Source organism: Piliocolobus tephrosceles, chromosome 5 (genome assembly GCF_002776525.5).
Source record: "Piliocolobus tephrosceles isolate RC106 chromosome 5, ASM277652v3, whole genome shotgun sequence".
In the NCBI taxonomy this organism is placed as follows: Eukaryota; Metazoa; Chordata; class Mammalia; order Primates; family Cercopithecidae; genus Piliocolobus; species Piliocolobus tephrosceles.
Window position 1 is genome coordinate 112,038,476 of NC_045438.1, and position 17,969 is coordinate 112,056,444.

The window sequence follows — 17,969 nt, forward strand, 5'->3', positions numbered from 1 at the left end:
ATCTTTCCGTAAAAGTCATTATTCAAGTCTGAGTATTGGTACCCAGATTTGATGGGGAAGAAACCATGGGCATGGAGCCATCCTAACTAGTCAGGCTCAATTTTAACTCTGCAGAGTCCAAAGCAACCTGAGACTAGAAAGACCAGTCCGTGGGGGGACTCAAGGTATTTTGAACAAATTACTAAATCACAAATCCCCAGGAGAATGTCCTCTTCTCCCCTCTCTTTAATTATTTCTCTCCCTCTTCTGGCTCTATCTCCCAAATTCCCTAGAAACTTGTTCAAATATCCCTAGCCTGACAAAATAATCACCATTGGCCTTTATTCAGGATTTAATTGCTTTTCTACTCATCCCCTTTAGAGTTAAATTTCTGCAAAGATTGTAGACAACAACCCTCTCCTCTTTTTCATCTTTCATTCCCTCTTTAACTCATTAATGTCTGGTTTTAGCCTCTCCTGCCATGCTGAATCAGTTCTCTGAAAGGTTTCCAGAGGTCTCCTAGTCACCAGTCCTCAGTCCTTGCCCTTCTTAGCCTCCCATTTGTGCATCTGTTCCAGAGAGCCACTAAATTGGAACACTCCCTACTTGGCTTCTACCACTTTGCTATCCTCCAGGCCACAAATGGAAGCTGTCTCCAAAGTTCTGATTCTGAGATGCTCTTTAGCATCTATTCCTTAGTCATTTCCTCTATTTCCATTAATTTCCATTACTCCAACTACAATGTTGATGACTCCTTATCTGTTTTTGGTTCTGACCTCTCCACATTTCCATGGGCTTGCTGGATATTTTCACACTGCTGTCCTTCTGACGCTTCCACCTCAGTGGGTCTAAAACACAGTTTTTTATCTTCTCCTTCCAAATTATTCCTCTACCCTAGCTCGAAACCTGAGTTATCTTCAGTTCCTCCCTTTTTCTCAACTGGTTGCTACATAGCTTGGGGTGGAAACTTTTCTTCTTTCTGATGTTTCTTCCTGATCCATACATTAGGAACTTGTGCCACAACTTTCTGCCTCTAGGAAAGTACTGAGAAAGATGTTTCTGCCACCTTATTAAAGTACCTTACTCACTGTTATCTTTCAGGAATGAAAAGAGTTAGTGATGGAAAAACTCAGGAGGGCCTACTAGCCTTTAGTGGGCAGGAGTGATGTATAAAATTCCCTTCTCACACATGGGCCTGTCTCTTACTCACACATGCTGAGGGCCTTATGGAAGTGTCAGGCTTCCCTTTGCCTTTGGTGTTTATGCCGGAATTTGAACAGGTTGGGTTCCTTCCTGCCCTAATGTTGGGGAGGTCTGTCATTTTTCAGCTGTGACTGGGTGGGCATGCTGAGTGAGGAAAAATGAATGAGATGGCCCATTTTGACCTTGAGGCTAAGCTGTCTTCTTCAATCTGACTTTATCTTGAATAGAGTTAACACAATATTTTAATTTCCTTATGGTTCCTTGTGTCTATTCCCAATTTGGTTGAGACTCTAAAGGGAAGAAAGGCTGTATAATGGACCATCTTCTACATATGTAGTATCAAACTCTCTGAGCTATCTTTCCCAACTCTTTTGTTTTCTTTTGGGTGACAATGATAAATAAATAAGTCAACAAATTATACATACTTTTCCATTATGAATTTTCATTTTTTTGTATGAGAGATTTGGCCATGGCTCTCCCCCTCTATCCCTACCCTCAAACTTAACAATTCTTTTTGTGTGTGTGACTTTTATACAATGTCAATTATTCTTTTTTTTAAGCAAAAACCTACCAGGAAGGCAAGGTATAATTACTACTAAATTAACTTCCAAAAAGCACTGCTTGGCTGATTTAGTATTTATTGAATTCCACAATGCATTAGGTACCACGTAAACACACAGAAAGAAGCAATTAATAATATGTATGCTATTATTTGGAAAAAATGATAAATTAGCAACAAACAAATCAGAAAATAACAATGGAACTAAATACTAAATTATTTCAAGGATTTGGTTTGTTTATTATTAGCATCTTTAAGACAATTGATGGAAAGAACAGAAATGGATGCATCTAAAAAGAAATATCTGTAATCCTATTGCACGGCAGTTAAGCATTTGCCTGCCAAGAGAGATAAATGATGTTCTTGTGTGCACTTGAAACTTATAAATGGCTGCAGCAAGATGCAGGATGATAACCATTGTGCTAAAGTAATAGCTCAGAAAACCATAATAGTGATTTAGTTGCTTTTTGTTGTTAAAAAATATAGCGTTTGGGGCAATTTGAATACTATGCTGTGTCTATGTCTTTGACATGTTTCTGTTCAAGGATATGTAGGCTATTTCAGCTCACTTACAAATTTCAGTCAATGAGAAGCATAAAGATGATCTTCCAAAATTCTGTTAGTTATTTCTCCCAATGTCTGCACACGATTAGTTCAGTTTTGTTGTTTAAAATTACTCCACCATGCCATTGTTGAGTCAATGAGGTGGAGAATTCTTCCTTTCCTGATGTGCCACACATTGCAAGCTCTCAGGATTTTCTTCAACAACCTCTGCATAATTGTTGAATACAGTTTCCCACTGCAGTGGGCTGCGGTATCAGGAAACCTTTAGCCATATGTACATGATGTAGTGCTACCTGTCACCCCCTCTGAGTACTAGAGACCCATGAAGCCTATCCTGGAATGCAGTGCAGCCTACATGCTGCCATTCAAAATTCCCACCTTAGGCAGTGTCTCCAAGCAAGGTCCCTTCTGAGTTCAATCCAAAACAACTGAATGAATGAGATGCAACATGTCAACAATTCGAATGTTTATTTCGTTTTAGGAAACCAGCTGTAAACAAAACGTATCTGTCGTTTTCCATGTTTATGAATCTGGCACTAAGAGACTGCATTAAGCAATGCCTTTTTAGGTTTAATACTTACACACGGTAATGTGTTACTGGCCTTAAGGACATCAATGATTAAGCTTTTACGCAGAGCTGTACGGTTTTGTATAGTTGGAAAACAACATGATTTTGAGATCACTACAAGCAAAGAAAACTTTTATTCCTCCCAATTATTTACCTACTTTTCAAAATTTTATAAATTTTTATGACACAATTTCTTCAGTCTATTAGGTATTCCAAAAAAGAGGCTAATACAGTCGTTATAAGAAACTCTGCAAATGCAGTCAAGTGTTACCTTGTCACTATAATTAAAGTTTTCTTATGCGAGTAAATGAAACCAACAATCCAGCCCCACACAGGGAAAGCCAGCATTGCCTTGGGGGCAGCAGAACGCGGCACAGCACCGCCCGCCAAGGCCGCAAGATGCCGCAGACTGCTGCAGCAGCCGCTTCCTGGCCAGCTGGCCGTGGCCGTCCGCAGAAAGGCACACTGCAGCGCTCTAGCCATACCTTCCGCGCTGGCATTGCATCAGTGTTAAATCCCCTGGCCACCAACTGCCATATACTTTTTGCTGGTTAGGAAGAAACGTGTGGAGGGGACAAAAGGGAGACAGTGTGCCTGCAAGTGTGAGAGATCACTATTGCCTCACATTCCCTAAAAAATTTCTCCCCCAAATATTTATAAGCCAAGTCCCAACTTACTTCATCTGCCAGGTCCCTAAATCTGAAATCGCCTCGCCCTTCAAATGCACTAAATGAGTCAGGGTTTTTAGGGCAAACCCAGGGATACAAGAAGATCGAAAGTGCCTAATTCTTAGCCGCGAAGTAAGTACCAAGTTTGGGGTGGAAGAGTTCACCTCTGCAGACCAGAGCGTACTACCCCCAGAGCGCTCCTAGTTTAGAGAGGCTTGGAGAGGAGTGGGCCTCCCGTTCCTGGAGTATCCCAATTCCCAGGGAAGGCCCTTCCCGGCGCTCGCGCTTCAGCGTGCGAGGAACCCCCACAAGCAATAGCTCACCCGGCTGCATCCTTCAAAGCCCCAACCTCGGGGCGGGGCGCAGGGAGGTGGGAGGTGGGGGGTAGCACCGCCGGGAGGCTCCTGTCAGCGCCTCACGGTTTTCCCCCTGGCTCCTTGGCGCCCCCTGACGATGGGCTCCGCAGCAATTTGGCCAAGGCAGGCTGGATAGGCGGAAGCCCCGGGTGTCCGGGACGCTAGAGGCTCCCGGTCAATGCACCTGCGGACGGCGCGGACTGGCGGGCGGCCCCGCGGGGGGGCGCTGGGCTCTCAGGCCCGGGCGCAGCCCGCGGCCGCCGCCGAAACCGCCGCAGCCATGTCCGCGCGCCCGCGCTGCCGCAGCCCGGCCGTGATGTCATCAGCCGAGCCCCCGCCGCGGCGCCCCATTCCCGCCCCCAGCAGGCTGCCGCGGCTGCAGCCCGGGCGCCGCGTCCCCGCCCCGACCCACGTGCGCCCGGCTTCTGGGATGCTGAGGTCGGCGGCGGCCGCAGGACGATGCGCGGAGCCCGGGCGGCCGCGGCGGCGGCGCTGCTCCTCCCCACTTGCCGCGTCCCCGGCGGGGCTGCGCCCGGGGGCTGCGCACGGACGGGGGCGGGGGCGCCTCGGGAGGGAGGGGAGAGGATCCCAGTCGCCGAGTCGCAGCCTCGTCGCTGTCTGCTGAGTCATGGCAAGCGCTCCCCGCAGCCCTGGATCACTCGCGTAGCGCGGCTGGCGCGGGGTGCGCAGCCATTGGGCTGGGCGCGGGGCCGCGAGCGCCGGGCATGACGCGCTGAGCCGCGCTCACCCGTGCCCGCCGTCCCGGCGTGCGCCCCGCGCGGGTGCCTGTGCCGCCGCCCTCCAGCCCCGCCGTCGAGTCGCCCCCGCCTCGCCCGCACCATGATCGCCGCGGCTTTCCTCGTCTTGCTGAGACCCTACAGCATCCAATGTGCCCTCTTCCTCTTGTTGCTTCTGCTGGGCACCATCGCCACCATCGTCTTCTTCTGCTGCTGGCACCGCAAGCTCCAGAAAGGGAGGCATCCGATGAAATCGGTCTTCTCGGGTCGTTCGAGAAGCCGAGGTAAGACACGCCGCGACGGGTTTCTGCGGCTACCAGGAACATTTAAGCCGATTTGGAGAGTGAAGCGCGGCTCCCTCAATTCTCCTCGGCTGCCCCTAGCCCCATCATTGCCCACTCCCCAGGCTGAGTACGTTTCTTTATTTAACGCCCCTTGCCCTTTTTGCCCTCACCTCCGCCCTCCAGTCTCCCAGGTTTGAATAACCACGGCGATGCAGAGGGCAGGGAGGGGAGAAACGAATTCAAATTTTCAGTCAGTTTGCTAAAGCCTTAAGGGTAATTTGAGCGTAGTCCGGGGCTGCGGCAGCCTTGCCTTCACCCGTCCTTCGCTGGAGCGTAGGGGTAAGAAAGTAAGGCATGGAAAGTTCGGGACTCCCCAACTCCCCCAGAACTTTCATGCAAACTTCTCGCGGAGAAATCACCTAGAGACCGATGGCCCCAGGACTACTCCTCCTTCCCCCAGGATGTCCCACCGAATTCCAGGCGTCTGCGATGTGCTTTCCCGACCCTGGTCTCCCAGGTAAGTCATGAATCACTTAGGTGAAGAACAAGGAGTTAAATGAAGTCTCATTTCTCTCTTTTCTCCCCAGATGCTGTTTTGAGATCGCACCACTTTCGTTCTGAGGTAATTTATTTAGCGCGCACGCTCAAGGTCAGAAGAAGTTCTCTTTCCTGAGTACCAATATTAATATATGCGTGTTAAGAAACCAGTAGGACACTGAATGACGAGCATGCTGTCCCCTAGCTGAAAGTGGCATGTTTCTTTTTAAGTGATTCCATATTAGTGCCCAGCGAACGGTTTTAGCAAATTTATGTAGTGGAGCTGTTGTACAAGAGGGGAAAAGGCAAACACTAAAAGTGCTGCAGACCTTAAAAAACTTAGCCACAGGCTGGATGTCACTTGAGTTTACAGTTTGTATTTTGCTGGTGGAAGTGTTTTCTGGGTGCTGTCAGTTGACTCTGGGATAAACGAAGAGGTTAGTGCAGAACAGTTTGATCCATATGCATTTCATTTTCGATTTTCAAGTTTACATTTCTGTTCTCTCATAAAGCTCTCCATGTTTTAATGGGGACCATCTGATGATTTTTGCAAAGCAATGACGGTAGTGTGTGCTTAAATTAAATGCTTGTGCTAGTCTCCACTCTCGAAACGTGGACCGTCCCTCTAGGGCAATTAACTCCTAATCACTGCACCCAGGAACCAGCTCCACTGAAGAAACGCAAGCTCTCCCTGACCTAGGATTTCTTTAGGAGTTTTCAGGCCAACCTCCACTTATCCTAAGATAATTTCCCCTTTTTTTAGGAAAGTTGCACGCCGCCAGGCTTGGAAGTTGCTGCTTGGTGCAGTTTACTCATGTTGGCAAAGACTTCATAGTTAAACGCCCTCCATTTACCTGAAGTTATCTTACCTTTCATTTCATTAATTAGATATTTTATGTCACCCTAGATGTTTTATTGGGTTCTAGTTGCTTTAAAACTTTAACTGTATTTTTGCAATATCATTAAAATGTTGCATAAAGAGTAATTCTACTGCATATAGCCCTGGAGGGCAAGAACTCTATTCAATTTAGGATTCTTGAGAGGATAAGTTGACCAGTCAGGTAATCAGAGGTTCCATTTCTGGCTTTACATTAACTAGCTGTGTGATATGTCTCGGTGCCTCGGTTTACCCATCTGTAAGATAGAGCCATTAGTATCTTGCAGGGTTATAGGAAGGTGGAGGAAATTACAAGAAACTGTGTAAAGAGGAATCCTACTTAGCTCATAATAAGTATTCAGTATTTGGTAGCTATCATTATATTTTGTAAAATTGAATTTTGAAGTATATAAAAATAAATGATAATGTTTGCAAATTTTCAAGTCTTTATTAAATTAATTAATTCAAGTTTATGGAAAACATAAAAAACCGGGACTATTGTAAAGCAACAGTTTTCAAATGTGAGATTAATTCAACAGAACAGCCCATTCAGATGTGATGAGAAGTAAATAATTGAGAGTGCAAACACCAAAATACAGGATTTTGATTTTAAAAGGAGGTAACCAGTTCCACACACATAAATGATAGAACCAGAATAATAATCCTGTTATGGATTATTATACTAGCCATCAGATATTTCAGCTAAAGCACAAACAAAAAATGAGATACAACTATGTCTTGTTTAGTTATCTCTCAGTTGAATGTTTTTGTCCTGAGCTTGCATTTGGTTAGGAAAGCTGGGGGTAGTTGTTTAATGCCTTAACTCACTTCATAAGATTCCTCGTACAGTTTGACATCTTTGTGTGATATTTGCCTTGTTTACTAGACTGTGAGCTCTTTGAGGGCAGGACCATATATTTCTTGTGTAGGGCTGTATCCCCACTATTTGGCTCAGTGCCTTGTATACAGTGGGTTATTAATAAATATTTATTGAATGAATGGATGAAAAAAAAATATCCTAGTGAGTGCTGGTTTCTGAAACTGGGCAAATAGAACTCAGAGTTGGGCAGAAAAGAAAAATGCACATTCTCAGGACATTGCTCAGAATTCAACATTTGCTAAATCTCAACTCTTACTGGATCTTTCCAGGCTTGTAAAAATTGCCCTGGAGTTTGTGCTAAAAATGTAAGTCACAAATTGAAACAAAATGGATTTGGTTTGATTTTTGTTTCTGAAAAATTTAAACGTATTATTAGTTTAATTTGTTTATGGGCTACCCATCAGCAAGCTGTTTTGATAAACCACTCAAAGAATGCTATTTTATAAGTGAAAATTATGGGACTGTGTTGCAAAAGAATGTCATATTTCATCACTACGTTGCTTACACAAATGAAATATTTTCCCTTAAGGAAAATGTAGGGAATATTTTTCTTTTCTCTTTTCTATCAAGATGCCATTTTCTGCAAGACTTTCTCTTTGAGAAATACCTCTGAATTTACTTGGATTTAAGCAAATTTAAAAAACAGATTTCGTGTAGCATAATGAATATTCTTGTTGCTTTTTAGTAGTAGCTGCTGCAAAATAATTATCCAAGAAAATATTTTCATTTCTGACAAATCATAGTCACATTGAACTAAGAATTTAGTACTTTCTATTTCTCCTTCCATTCTCAGTAAGCAGATAATTCACTTTCAGCGTTTCTACCGTGTTCAAAGAAGGAAAATGAGTTTAGGATCTGCTGACTCACTTTGAACCACGAAAAAGCTTTGGGCCAGCCCTTGTACAGATGAAGAAGTTCAGTGAGCACTTTGATGCTTTACTTGGCAGAAGGTATTGCTTCTGGTACCCACACGCCCAGGAAGGAGTCCAATTGCACAGGAAGTTTTAGCCGGTTCCTTTTCAGGTAGTCAGAGAAATACTCCAGAGAAAAAAAATCATGATACCAGAACTCAATTTGCTTTGGAGAAGTTCTGCAGTAGGGAAAAAAGCCACCTTCTTCATCTGAGGAGCTCCAGCTATTTTCTCCTCACTAAGTATATATATAGTAAACACATTTCTTCAGTTTCTTCCTCATGAAACTAGAAATAAATAATATGATGTTTATATGATGTTTTGGAACCATAACTGCCAACCCTTTTTATTTTTACATAGTTGCAAACTTTACTAGCTTTTTAGTAGTCTTCTAAATGTTAATAAATAGCATATGAGAATGTGAAATTATTAATGCCACTAGCAAGGCCTGACCAGTGTAACTTCAGTAATGGACAGAAATACGTGTTTTCTGTATCCTTATTAAACACTTATACAGTGTTTTTGTTCTTGTTGTTCTAAACAGCTAATGAAGAGAAGTGATTTCACATTGATGTAGTAAGACAGTCTAGAAACCAAGTGTTCATTCTGGTTTCTAGAATCTTGTTATCTAAGAAGTGTACTCTTCCTGAGGATTTATAATGCTTTATGCTGTGAGTTTAAATAGTGATTACCCGTTACCTTAGATTCCTGTGGTGAAAGTCAGGCTGTGACAATCCTGATTTTAAGGAAATTTCAGAAAGTGATATGGGTAATTGAGGTACCATTAGATTATAAGAAAGGGTCTTGGGAGTACTTCAGTAGAATGGAGACTATTATAATGCCCTTTGAGAATATCCAGAGTGAATAGTGGTAAATAATCCCTATTCATGAGCTCAGTGGAATAAGGGAAGCCTTGTCTGACATAAGGAAGGAGAAGAGTGTGTTCTATATCTACCAGTTTTTGAGTAAATATCTCCATTTCCTGTTTTAGGCAAAGGAAACAAAAGAGGTAAGCAGTTCCCAAAGAGTCACATAACAAGATAAGGACTGAATAACACAAGAATTATCTGGCTACATATTATCTGTCCTGTGGTGTTGAATCATGCCACTCACAGCCCAGGGAATCATAGCCCAAAATTTTCGCTGAAAGAAATTGAGTTTTTAGTTGACATTTCTTACAATACTGAATTGGCAAATCATTTAGTTTTTTTCCAGTGATTATGTAAGTTATCCTAAATGAAACAATGGTCCACCTAAGCCTTGTTGTCCTCATTATGTTCCTCACGTGTCCCTGTACCAAATCGTTGGAGAATGGCCAGCAAAATAACCACATTTCACAGCATCTCATTAAATTTTCATCTTTCATTAAGAATTACCTAATTTAGTGGATTAGGGAAAGTGATAGTTTATTATTGAGCAATCCTTTATAATTAGGTTATCTTTATAAATAAGTTATTTGTCTAGAGTTACAATTCAGGTCTAAATTAATTTATACTAATTAAGTCAGCCATAAGTTGTTAAGTGTGCACATGATGTAGTATTCATTGAGTGTCACCCAATTATTTTTCAAATAAACACATTTATTTTCTCCTTCTGTCCAAAGTACTATGCTAGACAATAGGGCTAACAAAGGGTTGGAGATGGAGCCCCTGCCCTTGACAATTCCTTCTAGGTCACTCCCAATATTGGTGCTGAAATTTTATAGTTACTGGTTTTTTTCTGTTATGCGAACTGAACTGCTGGGCTGTTTCCAACTATGAATCACAAATGTGATGAGAGCATCGGAAGCTGCTGTGTAAAAGTGTACAGCCAATACATATGTAAAAAAGACAAATTAATCCTATTCACAGAGTTTATCATACCAGAGTCAACACTATCGTATAATTAACCCTGACTTTAGCTACTTGGTGACGAAACAGAAAAACAAAACAGGCCGGGCGCGGTGGCTCAAGCCTGTAATCCCAGCACTTTGGGAGGCCGAGACGGGCGGATCACGAGGTCAGGAGATCGAGACCATCCTGGCTAATACGGTGAAACCCCGTCTCTAATAGAAAATACAAAAAACTAGCCGGGCGACGAGGCGGGCGCCTGTAGTCCCAGCTACTCGGGAGGCTGAGACAGGAGAATGGCGTGAACCCGGGAGGCGGAGCTTGCAGTGAGCTGAGATCCGGCCACTGCACGCCAGCCTGGGCGGCAGAGCAAGACTCCGTCTCAAAAAAAACAAAACAAAACAAAGCAACAAAAACAAAAAACAAAAAAAACTCCCACTGTTTTTCATGCATCCAAGCCAATTAAATTCATCTAGATTAGAATTGAAACAAAATATTTTCCAGAGAAGTTTGCATCTTTATGTAGTCTTAAGGCTCAAGAATGACTCTCTTTGAGATCTGGATGGCAAAATAGAACTAGAATAATAACAATAATTATTGGCATAATGTAAGGATTATAAGAATAGGAGATCAAAATTCTGGTTTTGGGTTATAGCTCTGCCACGAACTGTGTCACCTTGGTCAAGTCTCTTTTGTCGTTGAGACTTAGGTTTTTGTATTTTGACTGGTAATGTGAGAATGATCTCTGAGCCTCTTCCAGAAGTAATAGGCCAAGTGTCTACTACATACAAAGTGTCATGCTGTAAAGGCACCATGAAAACGTGATTCCTGTCTTCTAGGTGCTTAAGGCAGGTAAATAAAAAAGCATCATTAGCGTAAATACCAAGTAACAAATTATGTATAGAAAAGAAATGATTGGAATAGTTCTGGTGAAATGGTTGCCTCTAGCTCAAGTGATTAGAGAAGCCTTCCAAGAGGAGTGATATTTATGCTGAAGCCTTAAGGTTGTATGGTAAGTACAGTAGTCCCCTCTTTGTGGTTTTGCTTTCCATGCTTTCAGTTACCCATGGCTGACTGTTGTCTGAAAATATTAAGTGGAAAATTACAGAAATAAATGATTCATAAGTTTGAAATTGCGTGCCATTCTGAGTAGCACGATGGAACCCTGAGCTGCCCTTCTCCAATCCCACTTTGTCCTTCCCAACATGTGAATCATCCCTTTGTCTAGCAAATCCGTACTTTATACTCTGACCATCTCAGTTATCAGGTTTACTGTCAACTGCATTGCCACGCTTGTGTTCAAGTCACCCTTGTTTTACTTAATAATGGCCCCATAGTGCAAGAGTAGTGATGCTGGCAATTCAGATATGCCAAAGAGAAGCCATAAAATGCTTCCTTAAAGTGAAAAGGTAAAACTTCTTAGTAAGGAAAGGAAAAAAAAAATCGTATGCTGAAGCTTCTAAGATATGCCACAAGAATGAATCCTCTATCTGTGAAATTGTGAAGAAGGAAAAAGAAATTCATGATAGTTTTGCTGTCACACTTTAAATTCTAAAAGTTATGGCCATAGTGCATGATAAGTGCTTAGTTAAGATGGAAAAGACATTAAATATGTGGGTGGAAGACATGAATAGAAAACATATTCTAATTGATGGCAATGTGTTGCATCAGATTTACATAATTAAATTACACTTTAACATAGGTATGTATCTATAGGAAAAAAACATAGTATGTATAGGGTTTAGTACTATTCATGGTTTAAGGCATCCACTGGGATCTTGGAATGGATCTGTGGTGGATAAGTGGGGCCTACTATACCTGAGTAGATTCAGAGACAGTGAGAGCAAAATCCCAGGTTGGTATAAGGGCATGAGAATAGATAAGATTTAGGAAAGCACATGCCTGTTTTCAGGGCTTGTTGTACACCAGTATGGTTAGAGAGAGGGACTCTTGAGATCGCGTAAAGGAATATAGAGCTGGAAGTATACATAGGTGTCAGCTACAATAGAAATGATTTGTGTATACTACATGACAGTTAACAAAAGGCTTTGACATAGCATTATTTTATTTGAACACTTTAGGAGGGCACCTGCTATGAGTCCTCTTAAGAGAAGCAGGCTGGGTACAGTGGCTCACGCCTGTAATCCCAGAATTTTGGGAGGCCAAGGTGGGCCAATCCCAAGGTCAGGAGATGGAGAACATCCTGGTCAACATGGTGAAACCCTGTCTCTACTAAAATACAAAAATTAACTGGGCGTGGTGGTGCGTGCCTGTAGTCCTAACTACTCTGGAGGCTGACGCAGGGGAATCACTCGAACCTGGGAGGTAGAGGTTGCAGTGAGCCAAGATAGTGCCACTGCACTCTCGCCTGGCAACAGAGCAAGATTCTGTCTCAGGAAAAAAAAAAAAGAGAGAAGCAAAAAAATCACCTTTTGATTTCTTTTCCAGCAACTATAACAAAACAACCCAATCACTTCTTTCACCTAGGGAGGGCAAAGAGTTATGGCCTCTGCTGCAGAGGGCCTTGGAAAATGGCCAGTTGGGGGCCTTTCTGGTGACCCTGAGGCTGAGCTTTTGAAGGGTACCATGTTTCTGAGGTCCAAGGATCAGCATCATTGGGTTATATTCTGACTGCAGACACCATCTCTCCAGGGATTTATGGCAACCTGCTCATGTGTTTAGTGTGGTCACTACAAAGTTTAATACGAAGTATAATAAATTTGCAGGTAATTCATTATGTAAAAAGACCTTTTTATTGACTGGAATACATTAAAGTTGTTAAAAGTATTTGAAATGTATGTAGCAACTTTTCAACTTCTTCCTTTAAAATTTCTCTCCTAATAATTATTCCTAAATGTTTACCCTCCTCTGAAGTCCTCAAGCCTACTCTCTCACCTTCAGCCAGTGACCTTTTATCTCCTGACTCACAAAGAGTATTAATGCATCAAGTAATAGCTCCTTAAACTTATTGCACCTAAGAACCAACTGGCATCTTAGCCTTCCTTCCCAGTCCAGTGAAAAATTCATCTGTTGTCCACACTGATATTTTATGCTTATGTTGTGAATTCTTTTCTTCCCATCTCTTGGGGGATATTCTATTAGTCATCCCCTCCTTCTTTATCCTCAATCGCTCCTTCTCTGCTGGCTCCTTTCCCTTACCTATAAACATCACATGTGCTTCCTATTGGAAATAATAGCAACAGCCCAGAACCTCACTATGCCACCAACTCTTCTCTTGACAAGAAAAGTTTCCTGAAAAAGCTTCATTACCTTCTATTCCTCACCTCTCATTTATTCCTCAACTTAATTTAATCTGGCTTCTGCTGCTACTATTTAGAACAACTCACACTTAGCTCACCAATTATTTCCAAATTGATAAATTGATTATTTTAGTCTTTAATTTAGTTGATCTATCCAGTATTCGATACTATTGGCCACTGATTCCTTCTTGATATTTCCTTTCTGGTTTCTAGACAACACCCTCTTAATCCCCTGCCCCTTTCTGGCCCCGGCTTTCTCTGTTTTTGCACTGAATCCTCTTCCTACTTATAACTTGACATTCCCTGTCTTAGGCCTACTTAAAAGAAGAAAACAGCTTTATTGAGATATAATTTACATACCATACAGTTCACCCATTTAAGTGTATAATTAAGTGGTTTTCGGTATGTTCACAAGGTTGTGCAACCATCATCATGATTTAATTTTAGAACATTTTCATCACCCCCAAAATAGACCTATACCCATTAGCAATTATTCACTATTCCCCTCCCTCCTTCATCCTTTAACTCTAGGCAGCCACTAATCTTCTGTCTTTTTTAATTTTTAAATATGGAATGCCTCACAAATTTGTGTTTCAGTGTCATCCTTGTGCAGGGGCCATGCTAATCTCTGTATCTTTCCAATTTTAATATATGTGCTGCCCAACCGAGCACTACTTTCTGGCAATAGATTTGCTGGGCCTCATTTTTGCCTGTTCAGATTTTACTTGTGGGATCTCACCATACTCACTGTTTTAGTTTACCCCCATATCATGGTTACTCTGAAATCTATCAAATTTAGACCTCACTTTTGATCTCTAGGTTCAGAGTCACCTACTTTTTCCTCATTTTCCCATAGATGTCTCATTGGCATCTCAAACTGAACATGTCCAAAACTGAACTCATCAGTCCTTTACCACATCTTATGCACCTATATTGGAGAATGGCAATAGTCTCATATCCAGTCCCCAAACCCCTGCAGTTTTTTAAACTAGGAATATAGAAGATAGAATAGACGGCTCCCTCATCCATCCTGCGCCATCTGTCTTCTCTTTTAAATGTCTCCGGACTCTGCCTTTCGTTGTATTCCCATTGCAGTTTATTTGGTTCAAGCCCTATCATAAACCTCTGGACTAGTCTCTCTGCATCCCCTTCCCCAGCCCATCAACACCAACTTAATAAAGATCATTTGAAAAGACAAATTAATTATTAAAACTTCTATAATTTATGAAGACATTCAGATTTAAGTAATAGAAAACCCAACTTAAAATGGTTTATTAATAAACAGGGATTTCTATTCTCTCATAACAAGAAAGCTAGAGATGGCCACAGGCTTTGCTTGAGCAGTTCTACCATGTCCTTTTCAGTATATTTGGGATAATCTGGTCATTCCCTTGTGGTTGGAGAGTGGTTGGCACAGTTACAGACATGGTGTCTAAATTCAAGGAAGGAAGGAGGGGAACGGGCAGCGCCAGCCATGGTTATTTATCAGAAAATCTGAATATTTGCCAGAAGACTTTTCAGTTAGATTTCTGTTTACCCTTCACTGGTCAGAACTGCCACAGGCCATCTGTCACTATAAAGGAGGCTTGGGATGTGAGGTTTTATCTTTCCTAGTATGTGTAGTAGAGGTAGGCAAGGGAGAAAGAGTTGGGTAATGCATATTTCTCCCCTACTTAAAATCCTTCAGTAGCTTCCCACTTCTTTCAAGATCACCAAGTTCATTCTTAGTGTAATGTCAAAGGGTTCCTTGTACTGATGTCCTGTAATAGGTCGAGTCTACCATTTGTCCACACTTCTTATAATTCTTCAAATGGACCATGATCTTTTAGGATTATTGTTTTTGTCCATGTTATTTCCAACTAATAAAGTCTCTTTCTATTTCTTTCCTCTCTTTTTTCATACACCTCTAACAAAAACAAAAATACTCAAGCAAAAAAAGGGTAACTCTTGCTCTTTCTTGAAAGTCCAGTTCATAAGTTATCTCCTTAAGGAAACTTTCATGACTCCTGCCTCATAGTAACAATTTAGTTTTTTTTTTTTTTGTTATTGTGAGACTCTTAAAGGCAGTCTATAACCCCAGTTCTTAGTTTAGAATCTGACACATAGTGAAGCTCAGTAAATGTTGGATGAATGAATGAATATTTGAAGTTTTCTACAACTCAGTTTCATTCTCAATTCTCATGAATTTGCCAGCTTCCCCAGATATCTAGTATCCCTCTTTTCCTTAAGGGGAAAGAGACAGATGCTTTTCATATTGTATCTTATTTTTTTATTTATTTGAGACAGGGTCTCTCTCTGTTGTCCAGGCTGGAGTACAGTGGCGTGATCTCAGCTCACTGCAACCTCTGCCTCCTGGGTTGAAGTGATTCTCCTACCTCAGCTGCCTGAGTAGCTGGGATTACAGGCGCTCACCACCATGCCCAGCTAATTTGTATATTTTTAGTAGAGACAAGATTTCACCACGTTGGCCAGGTTGGTCTAGAACTCCTGACCTCAGGTGATCTGCCTGCCTTGGTCTTCCAAAGTGCTGGGATTACATGAGTGAGCCACTCTGCCTGGCCCCATATTTTATTTTAGACATATAGTTATACCTTACTTATGTCTTATCCTGTGTTTTGTTCACGGATACACAAATTCAGACACTTTAGAAAATGAGTTGAAATTGGCCGGGTGCGGTGACTCATGCCTGCAATCCCAGCACTTTGGGAGGCCAAGGTGGGCAGATCACCTGAGGTTGGGAGTTCGAGATCAGCCTGACCAACATAGAGAAACCCCTTTTCTACTAAAAATACAAAATTAACCAGGTGTGGTGGCGGGCCCCTGTAATCCCAGCTACTTGGGATCTGAGGTGGGAGAATCGCTTGAGCCTGGGAGATGGAGGTTATGGTGAGCTGAGGTCATGCCATTGAACTCCAGCCCGGGCAACAAGAGTGAAACTCCGTCTCAAAAAAAAAGAAAATGAGTTGAAAATATCCCTATTTTTTTTTTAATTGAAGGAACTTTCATCCTTTGAGAGTTTTAAATCAAAGTTTGATATTTAATGTTTTTATGTCAATTTGTAATCTAAAAATAGTTCTGAATTATTTTGTAACCATTTTACCTTATAACCAGTACTGTCATCCAATTCCAGTTCCTGAATTTGTGTTTTACCTACAGTCACATTAGTGCCAAGTGGTATTGCTTTCACTGTCATAAGCTTAAAAGGAAAGATTTGAGGCAATTTTTTATCTATAATTTATGCATTCGTGCCAGATGAGAGCCAAATGCTGTGCTTTGGTAATCTGTTTAACTAAATTTGAGAAATGTGGTGGTATATTTGAATAAAGGCCATCAGAAATGGCAAATATTGGACCGGGTGTGGTAGCTCATGCCTGTAATCCCAGCACTTTGGGAGGTGGAGGCAGAGGAATTGCTTGAGCTCAGGAATTCGAGACCAGCCTGGACAATATAGCAAGACCTTGTCTATACAAAAAAATAATTTAAAAAATTTGTCGGGCATGGTGATGTGCTTCTATAGTCCTACCTACTTGGGAGGCTGAGGCGGCTGATTGCTTAAGCCCAGGAGTTTGAGGCTACAGTGAGCCATTATCATGCCACTGCACTCTAGCCTGGGCAGCAGAGCAAGGCCCTATCTTTTTTTTTAAAAAAAGTGAGAAATGGCAAATATTACAGTAAATATAGAGCACAAATTATAACATTGTCTTGTGGGGTGTATAAAACATATAGATGTTTGACACCTTTAGTGTAAAGAATGGCGGGGAGTAATGGAATTCCTATACATTTGCAAAGTTTCTACATTTTATATGAAGTGGCATATTAACTTAGGTAGAATGAAAAGTTGAGGATGCATATTTTAACTCTCAGAGCAACTAATTAAAAAAAGCAAACCCAAGAGATAAACCCAACTAGAACTTCTAAAACATATCCAAATGACCTGAAGAAAGCAAGAAAAAGGGAACACAGGAACGAAAAACCAGAAGAGACAGATTGAAAATAAATGATAAAATAATAGACCTAAATCTAACAATATCAATAATTACATTAAATATTAATGGGCTAAACACTCCAATTATGAGACATAGATGACCAGAATCGATAAATAGCAGGGCCTAACTATATGCTATTTACAAGAAATTCAGTTTAAGTATGAAGGCACAGACTGAAAGTGAATGAATGGAAAAAATATAAATGATGCAAAGAATAATCATAAGAAGATTAGAGTGGCTATATTAATATTAGCTAAAATAGATAATCAAGGCAAATGGTATTAACAGAGACAAAGAGGGATGTCCCACAATGATGAAAGGACCAATAATTCTGGAAGACATTATCATAAATGTGTATCTACCTAATGTAAACATAACCTCAAAATGTATGACATAAACATTTCAAAAGTAAAGGCAGAATTAGACAATGCTGTAATCATAGTCTGTGATCAACAGAGTTTAGAAGCATACCTCTTTCAGCAATTGATAGAACATCCACACAGAAAATCAGTAAAAATGTAAGTAAAGATCTAAACAACTCTACCAACTATCTTGACCTAACCGATACTTCTAGAAACACCACACTCACTGGCCACGTGCAGTGGCTCATGCCTATAATCCTAACACTTTGGGAGGCCAAGGCAATAGGATCATTTGAGCCTAGGAGTTTGAGATCAGCCTGGGCAACATGACAAAACCCTGTCTCTCCAAAAATACAAAAATTAGCCAAGCTTAGTGGCACGCACCTGTAGTCCCAACTACTCAGGAGGC

At 41.5% G+C, this 17,969-nt stretch overlaps 2 protein-coding genes and 1 non-coding gene across 7 annotated transcripts in view; 1 reads left to right on the forward strand and 2 right to left on the reverse strand.

Annotated features, from left to right (window-relative positions):
* Positions 1–4,350, reverse strand: part of BEND6 (BEN domain containing 6) — a 71,054-nt gene extending 66,704 nt beyond the window's left edge. The window contains exon 1 of one of the 2 annotated variants that reach the window (XM_023222993.2): positions 3,865–4,218. The gene's annotated coding sequence lies outside the window, so the exon portion shown is untranslated. Of the gene's footprint in view, positions 1–3,864 lie in introns of both variants that reach the window. The other variant, XM_023222994.1, reaches the window with a different exon arrangement.
* Positions 4,351–4,494: 144 nt separating this feature from the next.
* Positions 4,495–17,969, forward strand: part of DST (dystonin) — a 501,678-nt gene continuing 488,203 nt past the window's right edge. For 2 of the 4 annotated variants that reach the window (XM_031935626.1, XM_031935628.1), the window contains exons 1-2: positions 4,495–4,918; positions 5,506–5,540. In XM_031935626.1, the coding sequence (XP_031791486.1) occupies positions 4,738–4,918; positions 5,506–5,540 (216 nt within the window). In that variant the 5' untranslated portion in view covers positions 4,495–4,737. Of the gene's footprint in view, positions 4,919–5,505; positions 5,568–17,969 lie in introns of all 4 variants that reach the window. The other 2 variants (XM_031935627.1, XM_023222949.1) reach the window with 2 other exon arrangements.
* Positions 13,775–13,884, reverse strand: LOC111549817. The gene has a single exon (XR_002733832.1). It is a non-coding gene; the product is annotated as a U6 spliceosomal RNA (small nuclear RNA).